Below are 18,038 nucleotides of genomic sequence, written 5' to 3'. Positions count from 1 at the left end.
ACAGGCAGTAGGCACTAAATGGTTGGGACAAGAAAATGGCAACTTTCTAAAAGTGGCATTTTTAGAACTGTGACTTAAAATCAGACTTCACCATTAAAGAGGATTTCAACTTCCTTTAGAAACCAAACTTGACATCCCTACTTGCTCACAACTGAAAGTCGGCCTTGCAGTAGTGAAAAATGAATGTAAACGTTTTTCACTACCAGGACATGTAAAACTTAAAAATACATGTTCAACTTTTTAAATACACTGCAACCTGCCCAATGGGCTGTTTTGAGCCTCCACTATGGATGTCTTATATGTATTAAAAGAAAGATTTAGGTCTGGCAAATGGTTTATTTTGCCAGGTCGAATGGCAGTTTAAAATTGCACATGCAGGCTGCAATGCCAAGCTTGAGACATGTTTAAAAGTTACTTAAAAGGGAGACACAATCAGTGCTGTGGGCCCACTAGTAGCATTTAATTTACAGGCCCTGGGTAAATGTAGTACCACTTTACTAGGGACTTACAAGTAAATGAAATATGCCAATTGGGTGTAAGCCAATGTTACCATGTTTTAAGTAGTGAGCACACGCACTTTAGCACTGGTTAGCAGTGCTAAGTGCACAGAGTCCTAAGGCCAACGAAAAAAGGATCAGCAAAAAAACAAAAAACAAAAAAACAATGGAGGATTCAGGGGTTAGAAGGACTAGGGTGTGATCTTAACTTGACATCATTACCTCGATGGAATGTAGTGACAGGAATAATACCTCAACTTGGTTGTAGCACCCAACTCAGATCAGAGCAGAGTTAGTAAATCTGCACTGTCAAAATAATGGCAAGTCGAAGCTGTGGTCATGCTCGATGAAACTGTCATGGTGAAACAAAGGGCAGGTCCACGTAGTGATCAATCACTGTAATTAATGACGGTCAATATTGCAACATACATCTAGTATCTGACATGAACAAGGAAATAGAAATGGATTAGTCTTGGTCTAGATCGATACCAATCCTAAATCAGTTTGTTCGGATTGAACACTTATCAGAAGAAAATCCAACAGGAAACAAACCTGCAGGCTTTTCTCTATTATTGGTTAAACGTTAGATTGCCATGTAGTAGAGATCGTCCAGTACCCTCAGACTGAATTGAAATAAAACCTACTATTGTGGTTGACTGGCCAAAGTGCAGCCTTGAGAGAACAGGCTCAATGGACAGGTGAAACAGACCTAGGCGGTGTTTGACACACTTTCCTTGTATCACTTTCAGGGGTATCGAGCAAGAGTGCACTGGATGTTGGAAAATCGAAAAACCTTCAGGCTGAGGAATGCAATGGCTCTATCTTGGAAAAAAGTCTTCACCTGCAGTACTCCAACACCCTTCTTCTGTCAGGAAACAACTGAAAACTTTTTTTCCCCATTTGGTAGGTCCTCTGCTCTCCCAGTTCTCTCACACCACTGCCTAAAAGCAATTCAGTTAAAATAATAAATAATAACAATCAAGAAAAATATAAGAAACTCTCACTAAAAGCTTATATCTCTTTTACAAGTCTACTTTCACTGATTCAGAGGCTCAGCACAGGATTGTGGGTCGTCTGCTGAAGCAGAGTAGATCAGTAACAGAGTAAAGCAAAATGAATTTTTTGGACACAGGGGTGAGCATTTTAGGAGGCCTCTGAAGCCACCAGACTCTAGGGGAAAAGCATGAATGGATGTGACGAGATGCATCCAGTGGTTTTCAAGCTCTCACATGCACAGCTGTACCAATACAGCACCTGAATATGGGTGGTGCTGAGGTGGCATTTGTGTATACTTGGATTTGCTTTCAAACATCTGAAGTTGAAAATAGTAATGGAATACTAGAGGCAAGAGAGCCCCTATGAGAACAAAACATTCAGGTGGCTATGGTAAAGATGCAAAATGGCAAACCAAGAACAAAGACATGAACCTAGCACTGGAAGATTTTCTAGAGTTGTGGAAGTGTGCTGGCACAGAAAAGAATTGTGAGCAGTAAGACTGCCTTTTTCCAGTGCAACTCCATCAACATAATTTTAATAAAAGTGGGAAGGATGTGGCGGAGAGGCAACGCAGTCCTCAGAACTACTATGTCTCTCTCAGCGGAATATAGTGTATGGCCCTAAGTGCATAGTGCAGGAAGTACATTAACAAGTTTAGCTGAAGTTTTGGCAAATTATTGAAGTCTTCAAAGAGAAGTCACAGGGAGGCATGTGCTCAAAGGTTTGAGCAGCAACCTACCTAGAAACAGATAAAAATATCACCAAAGGGCACCAGTCAGAAAAGAACAAATGCAAATGGTTATGGTTCATCAGTTGTTTTTGACAAACTCATTGACAGTAGAGAATTGTACCCCTGGCCGTTCCTGAAGTCCCCTATGACCAAAATGTGTTTTTTCAGGTGTTCATATGAATGAACGATGAAGCATGGTGCCTGGAACAGGACACACAATATCTGCTGAGCAAGTGAGCAGGTTCATAACATGTGGCTGATAGACAGAAAATATGCACTCAGACCATGTATAATACATAGCATATGTACAAGCTAACAGTCTAAATTCAAAACATGGATGCTGTATTTTTTATCCTTTGTTCATTTTTTCTTTACTATTCTAGCCATAACGACTGTTCAAGCAGCCAACGTCTTCAGGATCTGCAAACTATAAGTCTTTTGTCTGAATTTGGAGGTGCATGTACGAACGTTTGGAATTGCGATCTCTTAATTGCGATTCCATGTGAATCTTAATTAGGAAATCGCAAGTCCAAATGTATGAAACTCCACTGAATTTCTTTTGCGACTCCCAGTGGGTTGCAAACAGACCTACCTCATTGATAACAAGGAGGTAGGTCGCAATTTGCCATTGCAATTTTTCTGTGACTGCTTTTCAATAAAGCTTTTTTTTTTTTTTTTTTTTTTAAATGCACCCCGTTTTCCAGAAAGGAAAACGGGTTGTGTTTAAAAAGCAATAAATGAAACGTTTCAGTTCCATTTTATAAGAGTAGGCAGTGGCAGAGTACCGCCTGTTCCTAAAAACGTTTTTGCTACCATTCACAAAGGGGAAGAGGTACCTTTGAGACCCCTTCCCATTGGCGAATGGGTTAACACCAATTTAAAATTGGTGTTAACTGTGATTGTTTTGCAACCACATTCACAAAACAATTTTACATACCACTGAGACTCGCAAGTAGGAAGGGACACCCTCGGCACTCCCCTTCCTAATTGCGACTTGCAAACCTATTTTGCGATTCCATCATAGATTACCGAATCGCAAAATAGCATTTGTACATACCAACATGCTTTTTTAAGTGCACAAACATGCTTTTTTAAGTGCACACACGGGCCGATTCTCTGAATCGGCCCGTTTGCGCAAAGAAAAAGGCTTTGTATATCTGGCCCATGGTTTTTAACATTTATGGAGCAATTGTTTTCAGTCAAAGCACAGTTTCAAATCCTTTCAATACTTGTGCAAAGGATTGTACCTAAATTCTCATGGCAACATTTTAAGCTTTTAGGCAGTATCAGGTTGGCCCCCTTTAAATGAAGACTCAAGGTTGCGGTCCCTGAAGAAGTTACTAGATGAAACTCGTTAGCTGTTTAAATTATGGTGGCTGGAATAATGAGGAATGACTAAGGATCAAAAATACAGCATCTATGTTTTGATTTGGACTATCACAGCTCTTGCATACATTACTTACTGTATCTTTCTGAGTGCACACTATTGATCGTTATCGTATATCTGCCACACAGCCTTGACGTTCCTGTACAGACAGTGGGTTCTATTAGTAGCTGTAAACGGTGCTTGATTCAGGCCGTGTGCTTGCTAGGAGCCGAAAGAGAATGTGGTATTTCTTGGAAGCCTACATACTACTGTAAATTGTTTGGAATATTTGGCATGGCACAATAACAGAAACTTAGCCACTTCTAGGAACATCTAGGAACTTCTTCAGGATCCACGAACACTGTGTTCTCACGACAGACTACTGTGAATGAGATCAGTGAGGTTGGTTTAGCAAAGCCAAGATGGGGAAACCAGAATGACCAAACTACTGGTAATTTTAGTAAAACCAATGAGCATAGAGAAAAGGCTTGAAGTCCTCTCCAACGCAACATCTAGCTGCCCCACCCCCCAAAAATGGGCTCCATCGCTTCCATTACGCAAATCGCTCACACCTAACGTTTTTGTGGATGGCAAAGGTGTTGATGGTTGTATGTGCCGAGAACTGAAAAAGGAAGTCAAGCACTCCAACTCAACTGCATATGGTGCCCGACCTGTAGTTGTTCAATAATCTTTGCTACATGCAGAGGAAATGATCTTCATAAGACCTCAGTTTGTTGCTCATAGGCTATATTCCACGTTGACAGTAATAATGCCCTACTGATGTACAGGTAATAGTGGCTATCTACATCAAATGTGGAACAGCCACAGTGAGAAAAGCAATCCTCTGTTTCACTAAAAGGACAGTGAGGAGACGTCAGTTCACTGTAATGTCAGCTGTCTGTATAAGTAGACAGTGGTAAAATGACCATGAAAACATGGTCAAGTACCCTCTTCTGAGGACCAATCACAAAAAAGGACATTTCTTTTGGATCTAACTATAAATATCAAAAGTGGCCAAGGTATCATTACCATTTCCTTTATATATCGAAATCATTATATATTACTAGCTCATGTTTCCGAACAAACGCTGCTTGCACAGCCCATATAACACACAGTCCTCAGAAGTCCACATTCTGGACAGAGTTTAACAGAGCGGAAACAGGTTTGAGTAAAAATACGGCCCCTAAATCCGGTAAAGGGATATGATAAGGTCATCAGGGGAAAGCACTGTAGCATAAGTATGCATTTTCTACCTCCTACCTCGCCCAGAAATGCTGTATTCACAGTTCCCCAAACCTCTGAGCCATAAAGAGCTGTGGACATTACCGTAACTTAGTACAGTTTAATGGATGACAAGACAGCGTGATCGCAAAATACTGTGCAATTTTTATGGCGCCAACTAGCCATCATGAGATAACATTTGTGAGATTCTCGGATGTTTTCATTGTATACTATCAGATAAACAGTAATAATTTCAGTGATCTCAGTCTAATAGATTCTATGTAGAAGTATGTCAATTATTTTCTATTTAGTGATATAAAACCATCTGAAGAAATTGGGACTTTTTTCTTTACCAGTATATAGTACCAACTACACCCGAATATGGGATTATCCTTTGTTTGGTGGTTACTAACATTAGATTTATGAAATTTACTGAATGCATTTCCATTCTTCCTTAAAGGATTTGTCTCTTAAGCATCATCCCAGCCCTTCAGGGGCAAAGGTTTGCTACATAGATCTCAAGTCGCCTAGTCTATAAATGGTTATTAGTCTCCTAGGGCATGTCAAGGATGATGGGAATCATGGAAGTTTCCTGATAACTTTCAAGACCATGCCTCTTCCATGTGGACTCTTGAAAACATGATCCAAAGTCTTAATGAAAGTAGCCCAAGCTCACGTGTTCTGGCATATTAAAATCCACTTTCACTCTTCAAAGGATTTAAACTTTTCATTTCCAAATAGGTCTCCAATTACTGTGCACCCTCCACTTCTTCATTCCTTAATGGTCATTCTGTCTAGCACTGGTAAAAATCTGGATTCATATGGATTGGCAGGAAGGGTGCAGGGTAGTCCATTTTTTACTTCCTGCAGGTACCTCCTTTTCCTTGATTCCTCCTTCCAAGCATGGGAAAACCAGAGTGCAGTAATCTGGACAACAGCAAGTGTGTTTCTCCAAGCTATTCAGGAGCGGAAAGTATAAACCCTAAATGACTACATTTGTCCACCACCGCTTTAAGGCATTTTGCCTTTTGAACAGACACAAGGCAAAGAACGTCAGCAACTCCAATTTTGATGAAGGCAATCACCTCATGCCTAATAGATTTCCTGACTAAGCACCACAATTTTCAAAATGTTAAATAGCATTCAAATGTTACTTTTGGTCTTACAGTTGCAACTCCTTTCCATTAGGCTCCACGTAAATATCTTGCAGGAAACAGGTAGGTAAGTTGGGAAGAACTCTTTATTGGAACGTATGCTTTGTTGGAGTAGGCAGCACTCCTTTCAGATACTACATCGTGCCACCAATTAAAATATAGTACCCAAGATGAGGTTCTTTCCTCAATAATTAACTTTGTACTCACACTTTATGGACCCAACCTTTCTTTCAGCTTCATTCAGTGACTTTAAATTCCTCTCCACCCTGAGAAGGAGAGAAGGCAGCAGTCAGGACATCTTGCTTGATTCTAGATTTCTTTTTCTAACGCGTCATTCCAGTTCTTCTTCCTATTAACATGACACCCACTGAAGAGAACACATGCCTGGCAAGGCAGCAGTCAAGAGGGTGTGCTAGATTCCTGGCTTGTTTTACACAGCTTAGCATCCCTGTTCTCCCCTCCTATCACCCTGGTTACTGCTTAAGAGAACATCTACCAGAAAACGCATCAGACAGGATACCTTTGCTGGATTCCAGATCTGTTCTCCCCACTCAGTATTCTCTTTTCTCCCACTAAAGAGAACATTTGCCTGAGGAGGAGAGAAGGCAGCAGTCATGACTCGCTGCTGGATTCCAAAGCCGTTCTTCTGCCTTCATCTAACTTTCCCTTTATATAGGAATCCTATACATATCCTATTTGTCAGATTCACTTCCTGGATGGAGTGCTTAACGGCAACCAAAGAGAGGTCCAATCGTAAGAGTAACAATAGCTGAATGCTGCCTGTGTAGGCCGATTCTCTACCTGGCCTCCCCACTCCTGCGTGCGGATTTCTGTCCTTAGCTGGCCCACCTCCCTTCCTTGGCACTGCCCCTCTATAGCGCACACCTCTGGACATCCTATGGGGGTCTGTATGCGACCAACGGTGACAATTATGTTAAGGACACACATTTTAATAAAGGGCTACTGGTGGAGAGGAATACATGTGTGTGAGGTTTTGCCAACAGCTGTGAGCCTTTTGAAGGTTTCCCAGCCACCACTGTCATCTGTGCAATTACTATTCCTGCCGCAGTTTGTGGTTATTTTGACGTTATGGAAGGAGTTCATTGTTTTTGAGAAAGGTTCTAAATACCTTAAGATACTCATGGATTATTATTGAGATTGGCGGAAAATGTGTGGTACAGGAGGAAAAGACCACTGATTTTCTGAACTGTGCCTAACAGTAATGATGTTCAATTGGTTCTGAAAAATGGAAGCTTTCTACACATGCAATGAGACTAAATGCAAGATAACAGTCTTGTACCATTCCAAGGTTAGTGGGTTCACAGACAGGTTCAGCTGGACCATAAAAGAGAAAGCGCAGGCAGCAATACGGTCAAGAGATACTTGGCTCGGAGCATTGGATAAAAAAAAAATCATATTTTATTATCATAGTGCTACTGGTTTGTGTCTCTTCTAAGTGCTGACAGGAAGGGAGTATAACACGGGAATTGGTTCAGGTTGGTTGCTGAAAGCAGGTATAAAATACTATGCGTAAATTATTTGAAGCCGTAAAGAAAATGGCATGCGATAATGGCAGACATACTGCATTGAGGGCAGAAAGAAACTACTGCAGATTGAGGGAAATAAAAATAAAAACTGAAAAAAATAGCAGAATGTTTATGGGAGACACTAATGGCCAGATGTATCAAAGGATGTTACCCATTCTGTGTCTATGGGAAAATGTTTTAGTACATACAGGGAGTGCAGAATTATTAGGCAAATGAGTATTTTGACCACATCATCCTCCTTATGCATGTTGTCTTACTCCAAGCTGTATAGGCTCGAAAGCCTACTACCAATTAAGCATATTAGGTGATGTGCATCTCTGTAATGAGAAGGGGTGTGGTCTAATGACATCAACACCCTATATCAGGTGTGCATAATTATTAGGCAACTTCCTTTCCTTTGGCAAAATGGGTCAAAAGAAGGACTTGACAGGCTCAGAAAAGTCAAAAATAGTGAGATATCATGCAGAGGGATGCAGCACTCTTAAAATTGCAAAGCTTCTGAAGCGTGATCATCGAACAATCAAGCGTTTCATTCAAAATAGTCAACAGGGTCGCAAGAAGCGTGTGGAAAAACCAAGGCGCAAAATAACTGCCCATGAACTGAGAAAAGTCAAGCGTGCAGCTGCCACGATGCCACTTGCCACCAGTTTGGCCATATTTCAGAGCTGCAACATCACTGGAGTGCCCAAAAGCACAAGGTGTGCAATACTCAGAGACATGGCCAAGGTAATAAAGGCTGAAAGACGACCACCACTGAACAAGACACACAAGCTGAAACGTCAAGACTGGGCCAAGAAATATCTCAAGACTGATTTTTCTAAGGTTTTATGGACTGATGAAATGAGAGTGAGTCTTGATGGGCCAGATGGATGGGCCCGTGGCTGGATTGGTAAAGGGCAGAGAGCTCCAGTCCGACTCAGACGCCAGCAAGGTGGAGGTGGAGTACTGGTTTGGGCTGGTATCATCAAAGATGAGCTTGTGGGGCCTTTTCGGGTTGAGGATGGAGTCAAGCTCAACTCCCAGTCCTACTGCCAGTTCCTGGAAGACACCTTCTTCAAGCAGTGGTACAGGAAGAAGTCGGCATCCTTCAAGAAAAACATGATTTTCATGCAGGACAATGCTCCATCACACGCGTACAAGTACTCCACAGCGTGGCTGGCAGGAAAGGGTACAAAAGAAGGAAATCTAATGATATGGCCTCCTTGTTCACCTGATCTGAACCCCATTGAGAACCTGTGGTCCATCATCAAATGTGAGATTTACAAGGAGGGAAAACAGTACACCTCTCTGAACAGTGTCTGGGAGGCTGTGGTTGCTGCTGCACGCAATGTTGATGGTGAACAGATCAAAACACTGACAGAATCCATGGATGGCAGGCTTTTGAGTGTCCTTGCAAAGAAAGGTGGCTATATTGGTCACTGATTTGTTTTTGTTTTGTTTTTGAATGTCAGAAATGTATATTTGTGAATGTTGAGATGTTATATTGGTTTCACTGGTAATAATAAATAATTGAAATGGGTATATATTTTTTTTTGTTAAGTTGCCTAATAATTATGCACAGTAATAGTCACCTGCACACACAGATATCCCCCTAACATAGCTAAAACTAAAAACAAACTAAAAACTACTTCCAAAAATATTCAGCTTTGATATTAATGAGTTTTTTGGGTTCATTGAGAACATGGTTGTTGTTCAATAATAAAATTAATCCTCAAAAATACAACTTGCCTAATAATTCTGCACTCCCTGTATGGTCCCAAGTTCCCTGGATCTATACTTGTTGAGTTTTTTCGAGATGCAGCAGAACATCAGAATATAAAGAACAGAATACGGACTGGATTAGTGACTTTAATGCAAAGATACAGTTTCCATCCAGAATCCCTTTAAAAAATATCAAGAGTTACATTCTAAAAACTTGATAAGGATGCAATGAGAGAACAGACAACTAGCATAATATATAAACAACTGTTAGACAATGTATTTTTATGTTATCCTCCTAGATTAATTTTTATGTTTTGCACTGATGCGGTTTTTGCCAATTTCTTTTAAAAGGTTTCATAAAGGAAGAGAGATGTATGAATACTGGCAAAATCTTGTGTGTGAAAGAAAGTGCTTGTGAAAGTGTATGCATGTGTGTTATCTATGCGTAACTGTGCTGACTCATGACAGAATATAATGTTGAATGGCTTTGGGGTTAGAGTGTCAATTTAATGTCAGTACAGCTTACCTTCCCAAATACTACTGCTAAACAAGATGCAATGGAATTTGAATAAATTCTAATTTAATTGAGCGCCAAATTGATTTACTGAGTTGCCTCTTTTGCTTGTTGGAACAAGGGTCGAGTGACAGTCACAGGTTTATTAAGCACACCGGCATGCAGATACGGGTATGTGAGGATGAAGTCCCATGTCTTGCTTACATAGTCAAGATCGGTGGGTTTTTTCCCTTTATTATTCAAATTTGCTCATGTAGAAGTTCCAGCAATATGAGCTTGTAGTTGTTTTAGAGCGGGTGGGTGCATCTATTAAGTTTGTTGACCACTAGCAAATTCATAAGTTAACATACATTATACTTTTTCAGCTAGTGCCCCACCTCTGCAAAAAACGTTGTAGACTTACTCCTGTCAAAGTCAGGCAGCGTATTTCTGTTTTCAGGCCGGAAATGGGAGTAACAACCCTAGAAATTGATGGGTTTTTAGGTGAACAGGCCAAAAAAAGTCACATACAAATGCATGTTACCCATCATTTCCCACATGCAGAAGTGTATATTTTCCTGAGGTCCGTGGATACAGTAAGTACTCATGGGAATCAGTGGCATTGTTTGTGAACACCGTAAAAGCTGAGAATTGATGCAAAGCACAGCAAAAAGCCTATGTAACTTTACAGATTTTAAGCAAAGGGTTGTGTAAACCAAGTCCTAGGTAGTACATTTCTTTTCAATAACTACTATTTTTTTGCCCAAGTAGTACTGGGGCGTGACTGCACTTAAACTATGTCGGATTAAATATATATATGAAAAAAAGGTTACCGTGGAACTTAGTCATGGTTTCTCGAAAAGACTGCAACTCGTCACTTGTCTTGAACATGTTTTCAAGCGGAAGCTGGGCCATATCATGCTAGAGAGAGAGAAACAATGGCTGCCGAAAACACGGAGAGAAAACAATCTAAGAAAGTTTACCTTTCTCCACCAAAGAAGTCGCTGGCGCAGCCAGTAGTCGAGCCACTGTCCTGATGTTCGTGTAGAGCTAAACCACACAAGCGAACACACTGTTCTTTCTCCTGTTCTTTTAAAAAAACACACAAAAACTGAATGAAAAAGGGACCCTGATGAATCCAAAAACACAATCACAGCTTTGGTGTTCTGCTGTGCTTTCTTAACATTAGCACATTCTGAAGCAAAAAACAGGGCACTAGTTTACCTGACTGAGTGGTTGCCATTTTGACACACGGAATCAGGAACAGGATGGAAGCATATCCCAACCTCAGCAAGGCCGAAAGGCAGTCGTCTGTTCACCAAATCTAAACATTGAACATACTGTTTCAAGGCACCTGAAAGAGAACAACCTCATTATAGCCACTCGCAGGTCATGCAGCATTTCAACGCAATTGAAGTGAGGCTGGTAGAACGGCTAGCTACGAAATAATTAGATGGCTTCAGTTCTAGGACAAGTCAGGACAGGCTGAATGCAGTGCCAAAGCAAAATTCAGAACAACTCAGCAACTTACGGTAAGTTTAGGTACATTCACAGAAGTATGGGTCAGATGTACAACCTTTTGTTTTGCAGTTTGCAATTTGCGATCAGTCAACCACACTGATTCACAAATGGGTCTTAAGAGACCTGCCTCATTAATATTCATGAGGCAGGTCACAATTTGTGACCCATTTGGGAATAGCCGCATTCGCAGGGATGGTGGCCTGCTGGGGTCGGCAGACCACCATGTCTGTGACTGCTTTTTCAATAAATCCGTTTTTAGATCTCGGCTCTAGTCAGCGCACATGCACTGTCTCGATTTGGAGACTGCTGTATCTAGATCTTGGGCTTCAGTTCACCCACAGCCTTCCTATGTGCTGGCTCCATTTTGCAGGATCTCCATTCATGAAGGGCATTCATAAGCCATGCTATTTCCTGTGTTTTTTCCTCCCTAAGAGCACATCCCAACTACAATTAACATACACAGGGGCCATGTTTTAAGCATTGTTACCACACTACTTTTGGGGTTTTCTATGTGTTCAGCAGATGGACAAGCAGCCTGTGGCGGTGGTTATTCGTAGGCTCTCAAGTCAGTTTTTTTCCCACCACTGTGTGTGTCATGTTCTGTTTATAATGTCTGATTCTTACACGTTTACCCCGCGGTTGCTCCTGAAACAGAACAAACATCCGAATAATTCCGACTGCCTGGACTGAAGCTTGCAGTCCCGTCAAAAAAGTGAATGTCTATTAAAAATCCTTCATAAGACTGAATTACTAATTGCCCAGAATGACTTACTGTCACGTCTGGTTGACCTTTCAGACTTGCAAATGGTTTTTTCATAGTGACTAGATCTCATTGTGTTTATTTTGCTCTTGGTGGATAATTCCAGTGTGCCACTGTGTTACAGAGAGTGTAATCAAACACTCAGTGATGTCAACACTAAAGCGCTGCATACTTATAAACGAGCTGCATCTTTTTATTTGTCCCGGAGAAGTAGCTAAGTAAAAAGCTGAATGCAATGTAAAACCTAGAACTTCCTATTCAGAGGCCCAGAGATTTCCTGGTACTGCTGGAGACACTTCACCTGAACACAAAACAGAAACTCATGAGGGAGTTTTACATTGGCAAAATCTTTGTTATCACAACTACCAGACAAATCTTTCACTCCATTAAATCTCCACGTTTTACTCTGTAACTTTTTCCTGAGATGTCAGATTTTTTAAAGCAATATACCGTTACGTCCGCTGGACTCTTCTGGTTGCGGGGATATATAGGGCTTGTAGGTTCATCAAGGTACCCAGAGCCAATAAATGAGCTGCACCTTGCAATGGGTTTTTATTCTATACCGGGTATACAGCAATTCATTTGCTGAAATCTATTAAGTGAAAAATAGGTATCAAGAAAACCTTTGTATTTCCAAAATGGCCACAAGATAAGGTGTTGAGAAGCAGTGGTTATTTGCACATCTGTGAATTCTGGGGTGCCCATACTAGCATGTGAATTACAGGGCATTTCTCAAATAGATGTCTTTTTTACACACTGTTTTACATTTGGAAGGAAACAATGTAGAGAAAGACAAGGGGCAATAACACTTGTTTTGCTATTCTGTGTTCCCCCACGTCTGCCGATAAAAATGGTACCTCACTTGCGTGGATAGGCCTAACACCCGCAACAGGAAATGCCCCAAAACACAACGTGGAAACATCACATTTTCTCAAAGAAAACAGAGTTGTTTTATGCAAAGTGCCTAGCTGTGGACTTTGGCCTCTAGCTTAGCCGGCACCTAGGGAAACCTAGCAAACCAGCGCATTTTTGAAAACTAAACACCTAGGGGAACCTAAGATGGGGTGACCTGTGGGGCTCTGACCAGGTTCCGTTACCCAGAATCCTTTGCAAACCTCAAAATTGCAGTGACAGTAAGTTCTGGAATCTGAGAGGAGCCACAAATTTCCTTCCACCCAGCGTTTCCCCAAGTCTCCCGATAAAAATGGTGCCTCACTTGTGTGGGTAGGCCTAGAGCCCACGAAAGGAAATGGCCCAAAACACAACGTGGACACATCACATTTTTTCACAGAAAACAGAGGTGTTTTTTACAAAGTGCCTACCTGTGGATTGTGGCCTCTAGCTCAGCCGGCACCTGGGGAAACCTAGCAAAAACAGCACGTTTTTGAAAACTAGACACCTAGGGGAATCCAAAATGGGGTGACTTGTGGGGCTCTGACCAGGTTCCATTACCCAGAATCCTTTGCAAACCTAAACATTTGGCCAAAAAAACACCTTTTCCTCTCATTTCGGTGACAGAAAGTTCTGGAATCAGAGAGGAGCCACAAATTTCCTTCCATCCAGCGTTCCCCCAAGTCTCCCGATAAAAATGGTACCTCACTTTTGTAGGTGGGCCTACTGCCCGCGAAAGGAAATGCCCCAAAACACTATCTAGACCAGTGATACTCAAAGTACGGCCTGGGGGCCACATGCGGCCCTCTCGACCTTGAGATGTGGCCCCCTGGTGCACAGCAGCACTCTGCTGCTGTTTACACTAATAGATGCTAACAATAAAAAAAGATGTTAAAGAAACAGACAAGCATTTATTTAAAGCATTATTAGTGTTAAAAAAAGAAGGTAACTGTTAAGTCCTGCATCATTTAACTTTAGGAGCACCTTCATTTTAAAGTAATCTTGCAGCGAAGTGCAAACATATTATAAAGTTTCAAAATTCAAACAGTGTATTTAATTAACATGCAGAACCTTTTCACTTCAGTACATCAGATTATATCAGTAGATTGAGAAATATTATTTTAAAAGTGGTAGTTTTCAAACATGAAGTTAGAAACATCAATTCTTCCCCCTACCCTGACAATATCACCTTTGGGTGACCTGGGTTCCTATTATACAAGTAAAACATTATAGTTTTTTTTAAATCAAACATAGGAGAAGTTTTTGTAAAGCGGACATCATGAAGTCATGTATTTTTTAGGTCCTGGTTATGTGATAATGAAGGGAAGAGAAATAAAGCTATTGCTTAGGATCACACAATTTGGTAAAGTGGAGAAGCCGGGATTAATCCAAGGTTTTCTAGTTTTACATTGTGCAATTCAGCAACTACATGTATATGCTTTGTTGAATCTGCACCCATCTTACAACCAGTGCTCCCCTCAATGCCCCCACCCCAGCCACACCCCGCTGACATCATTGCGGCCCTCGGACTCATAACAGACCACATCTTTTGGCCCCTGGGAAAATGTTTGTGAGTACCCATGATCTAGACACATCAAAATTATCAAATACAAAACTACCTGTTTTTGCAGGGGGGCACCTGCGTTTTTGGTCCTGGGCTCAGCAGCCTTCTAGGGAAACCTACCAAACCCAGACATTTCTGAAAACTAGACACCCGAAGGAGCCCAGTGAGGTGTGACTTGCGTGGATCCCCCAATGTTTTCTTATCCAGAAGCCTCAGCAAACCTCAAATTTAGTTTTAAAAAAAATCACATTTTCCCACATTTCTGTGTGGGATCACCGCGCTAGGACACATTTCATACCACCCAATGTTCTCCTCAGTCTCCCGGTAAAAATGATACCTCATTTGTGTAGGTGGGCCAAGTGCTTGTGAAAGGGAAGAGCCAAAAACATGTCGATATTGAGGGGGAACAAAGGGGGTCCAAAAGGGCAGTTTGCAAAAAAACATTTTTAGGCTGACAAGTGCAGCAGAATTTTTATCGGTATAGATGAGACAATGCTGGGTGGTAGGAATTTTGTGGATTCCTGCAGATTCCGGAAGGTTCCATCACAAAAACGTGGGAAAAATGTGTGATTTTCAGCAAAGTTGGAGGTTTGCAGGGGATTGTGGGTACAAAAATGGTGCAGGTGCATATGAAACACACCACCCTGGAATCACCCAGATGTTTAGTTTTCAGATGTGTCTAGGTCTTGTGGATTTTTCTACATGGCAGCGTCCCAGAGTCCACACAGTGCAGCCCTCACCATTCCAAGTGGGACGATTTTGAGTGTAAGCCAAGCTCTCATGGCCCAAATGTAAAACTAAAACACAAAATAATCAAATGCCTTCTTGCTTGCTGTGGGATAAGATGTTTTAGAGTGCAGGGAACAGCTGAAAGACTGTTACCCCCTTCAGTTGAAGTGGGGGCGTAACCAGGCCCATACTGGTTGGTAGCCACCACCCCAATATTTTTTGTTTTTTTAAAATTCCCTGGCATCTAGTAGACTTTCTGCCCCCCGGGGTGTGGATCAGGGGTAATTGCCCCATCTGCCCACTGGTGGGCAGAACAACTCTGGTCCCATTTATTTGGGGTGTGGGTATAGCCATACCCTCACCCTCTTATTTTTGAAAAAAAAAACTTCCCTGGCCTCTGGTGGGCCTTCCAAAAATAGGCCCATCTGCCCCCAATGGGGGCCAGATATGGCCAACAGTAATGTGCCCCCAGGGGCTGCCCCCCCTAAAGAAAACACACGCATACACACACACCAATCCCTGGTGCCAAAGTGGTTTCTGCCCCTATGGGGGCAGATTTGCCTAACAACAATCGGCCGATCTGTCCCCCTGGGGGGCAGAAATGGTCTAAATACAATTTGCCCCCCAGGGAAGCGACCCTTGACTAAGGGGTCGCTCCCCACCTCTAAAAAACAAAACAAAAAACAAAAAAAACAACAAAAAAAAATTGTATCCCTGGCGCCTAGAGTCTTCTGCCCCCCCCGGGGGCAGATTGGTCTAATAGCAATAGGCCGATCTGCCCCCGGAGGCAGAAAAGGCCTAAAATAAATTCCTCCTCCCTCCTCCCCAGGTAGCGACTCTTGTCTAAGGGGTTGCTCCCCACCTCTAAAAAACAAAACAAAAAAATCCCTTTTTTTTTTTTATCCCTGGCGCCAAAAGGCCTCTGCCCCCCCCGCCCGGGGGCAGTTCGGCCTAACAACAATAGGCCGATCTGCCCTCGGGGGGGGGGCAGAAATGGCCTAAAATATATTTGCCACCCTGCTCCCCCACCCCCCCGGGGAGCGACCCTTGCCTACGAGGTCGCTCCCGTTGCGTGACATTGGCGCAAAAAAAAAAAAGATCCCCGGTGCCTAGTGGTTTAAAATTGCCCAATCTGCCCCCAAGGGTGGCAGAAATGGTCTAAATACAATTTGCCCCCCAGGGGAGCGACCCTTGCCTAATGGGTCGCTCCCCATCTCTAAGAAAACAAACAAAAAAACAAAAACACAAAAAAAATATTAGCCCTGGCGCCTAGAGGTTTCTGCCCTCCTTGGGGACAGATTGGCCTAATAACAATAGGCCGATATGCCTCCAGGGGGGGCAGAAATGGCCTAAAATAAATTTGGCCCCCTACCCCCTCCAACCCGCCCACCGGGGAGCGGCCGTTGACTACGCGGTCGCTCCTCTTGCGTCACACTGGCGCCAAAAAAAAAAGATCCCTGGTGCCTAGTGGTTTCTGCCCCCCTTGGGGGCAGATTGACCTAAAATTGGCCGATCTGCCCCCAAGGAGGGCAGAAATGGTATAAATACAATTTGCTCCCCATCTCTAAAAAAAAAACAAAAAATAAAACACAAAAAAAATTGCCCTGGCGCCTAGAGGTTTCTGCCCCCCCCCCAGGTGCAGATCGGCCTAATAACAATAGGCCAATCTGCCCCGGGGGGGGGAGGGGGGCACAAATGGCCTAAAATAAATTTGCCCATACGCCCCCACCCACCTACCAGGGGAGCGACTCTTGCCTACGGGGTCGCTCTCTTTGCGTGACATTGGCGCAAAAAAAAAAAAAAAAAAAAAAAAAAGATCGCTGGTGCCTAGTGGTTTGGGGCAGATTGACCTAAAATCGGCCGATCTGCCCCCAAAGGGGGCAGAAATAGCCTAAATACAATTTGCCCCTCCAGGGGAGCGACCCTTGCCTAAGGGGTCGCTCCCCATCTGTAAAACAACAACAACAAAAATCCCCGGTGCCTAGTGGTTTCTGCCCCCCTTGGGGGCAGATCGGCCTAATTAAAATAGGCTGATCTGCCCCCCAGGGGGGCAGAAATGGCCTAAAATAAATGTGCCCCCCAGGGGAACGACCCTTGCCTGAGGGGTCGCTCCCCTTGTGTGAAATTCATGAAAAAAAAAACTCCCAGGTGTCTAGTGTCCCCCTTGGGGGCAGATTGGCCTCATAACAATAGGCCAATCTGCCCCCGGGGGGGCAGAAAAGGCCTTAAAAAAAAATGCCCCCCTGGGGAGTGACCCTTGCCCAAGGGGTCGCTCCCCTCATGCCAGTTTCCTATCAAAAATAAATCCCTGGTGTCTAGTGGGTATTTTAGCAGCCGGATTGCTTTGCAATCCGGCTGCTAAAACGCTCTGAGAGACTTCCAAGGGAAGGAAATTCCTTTCCTTCCCTTTGAAGCCTCTCAGGCCTCCTCCACGTGATCGGAAGAGAAATGTTGAGCATTTCTCTTCCGATTGTGCTGGAAGCTGAGATTCCAGCGCGATGGAAGGAGGCCTCTGTGATAGCGCGCGGACGTCACAGCGGGGGGTGTAAGAGCTTCCCCTTCCATCCCTGCATTGGGGGGGGAAACCCCACAGAGGGAGCGCTAGCGCTCCCTCTGGGCTCTGTGCCCAGGACGTAATGGTTACGTCCTGGGCACACGAGCACTGTGCCGCAGGACATAACCATTACGTCCTGGGCACAGAAAGGGTTAAAAAAACGGGATGCATTTCAAAAATAAAAAATAAAAAGTTCTCTTTTCACTTTTTCAGAGTAGTCATTAGCCCACTGGACCACATCCTGCTATGAAAAAACATTTTCGCTGCCTTTCAAAAAAGGAAGGGGTCCTATCGGGACTCCTTCCTATTTGTGA

General features: G+C 43.0%; 1 protein-coding gene across 2 annotated transcripts in view; it reads right to left on the bottom strand.

Annotated features, from left to right (window-relative positions):
• Window positions 1-18,038, bottom strand: part of POLG2 (DNA polymerase gamma 2, accessory subunit) — a 176,772-nt gene that overhangs the window by 96,149 nt on the left and 62,585 nt on the right. For both annotated transcript variants that reach the window (XM_069199924.1, XM_069199925.1), the window contains exons 3-4: window positions 10,930-11,059; window positions 10,689-10,794 (exon numbers count right to left, since the gene is read on the bottom strand). In XM_069199924.1, the coding sequence (XP_069056025.1) occupies window positions 10,689-10,794; window positions 10,930-11,059 (236 nt within the window). The remainder of the gene's footprint in view (window positions 1-10,688; window positions 10,795-10,929; window positions 11,060-18,038) is intronic.

The sequence above is a fragment of the Pleurodeles waltl genome, chromosome 7 (genome assembly GCF_031143425.1).
Source record: "Pleurodeles waltl isolate 20211129_DDA chromosome 7, aPleWal1.hap1.20221129, whole genome shotgun sequence".
Lineage (NCBI taxonomy): Eukaryota > Metazoa > Chordata > Amphibia > Caudata > Salamandridae > Pleurodeles > Pleurodeles waltl.
This window is presented reverse-complemented; position numbering and strand designations above follow the sequence as displayed.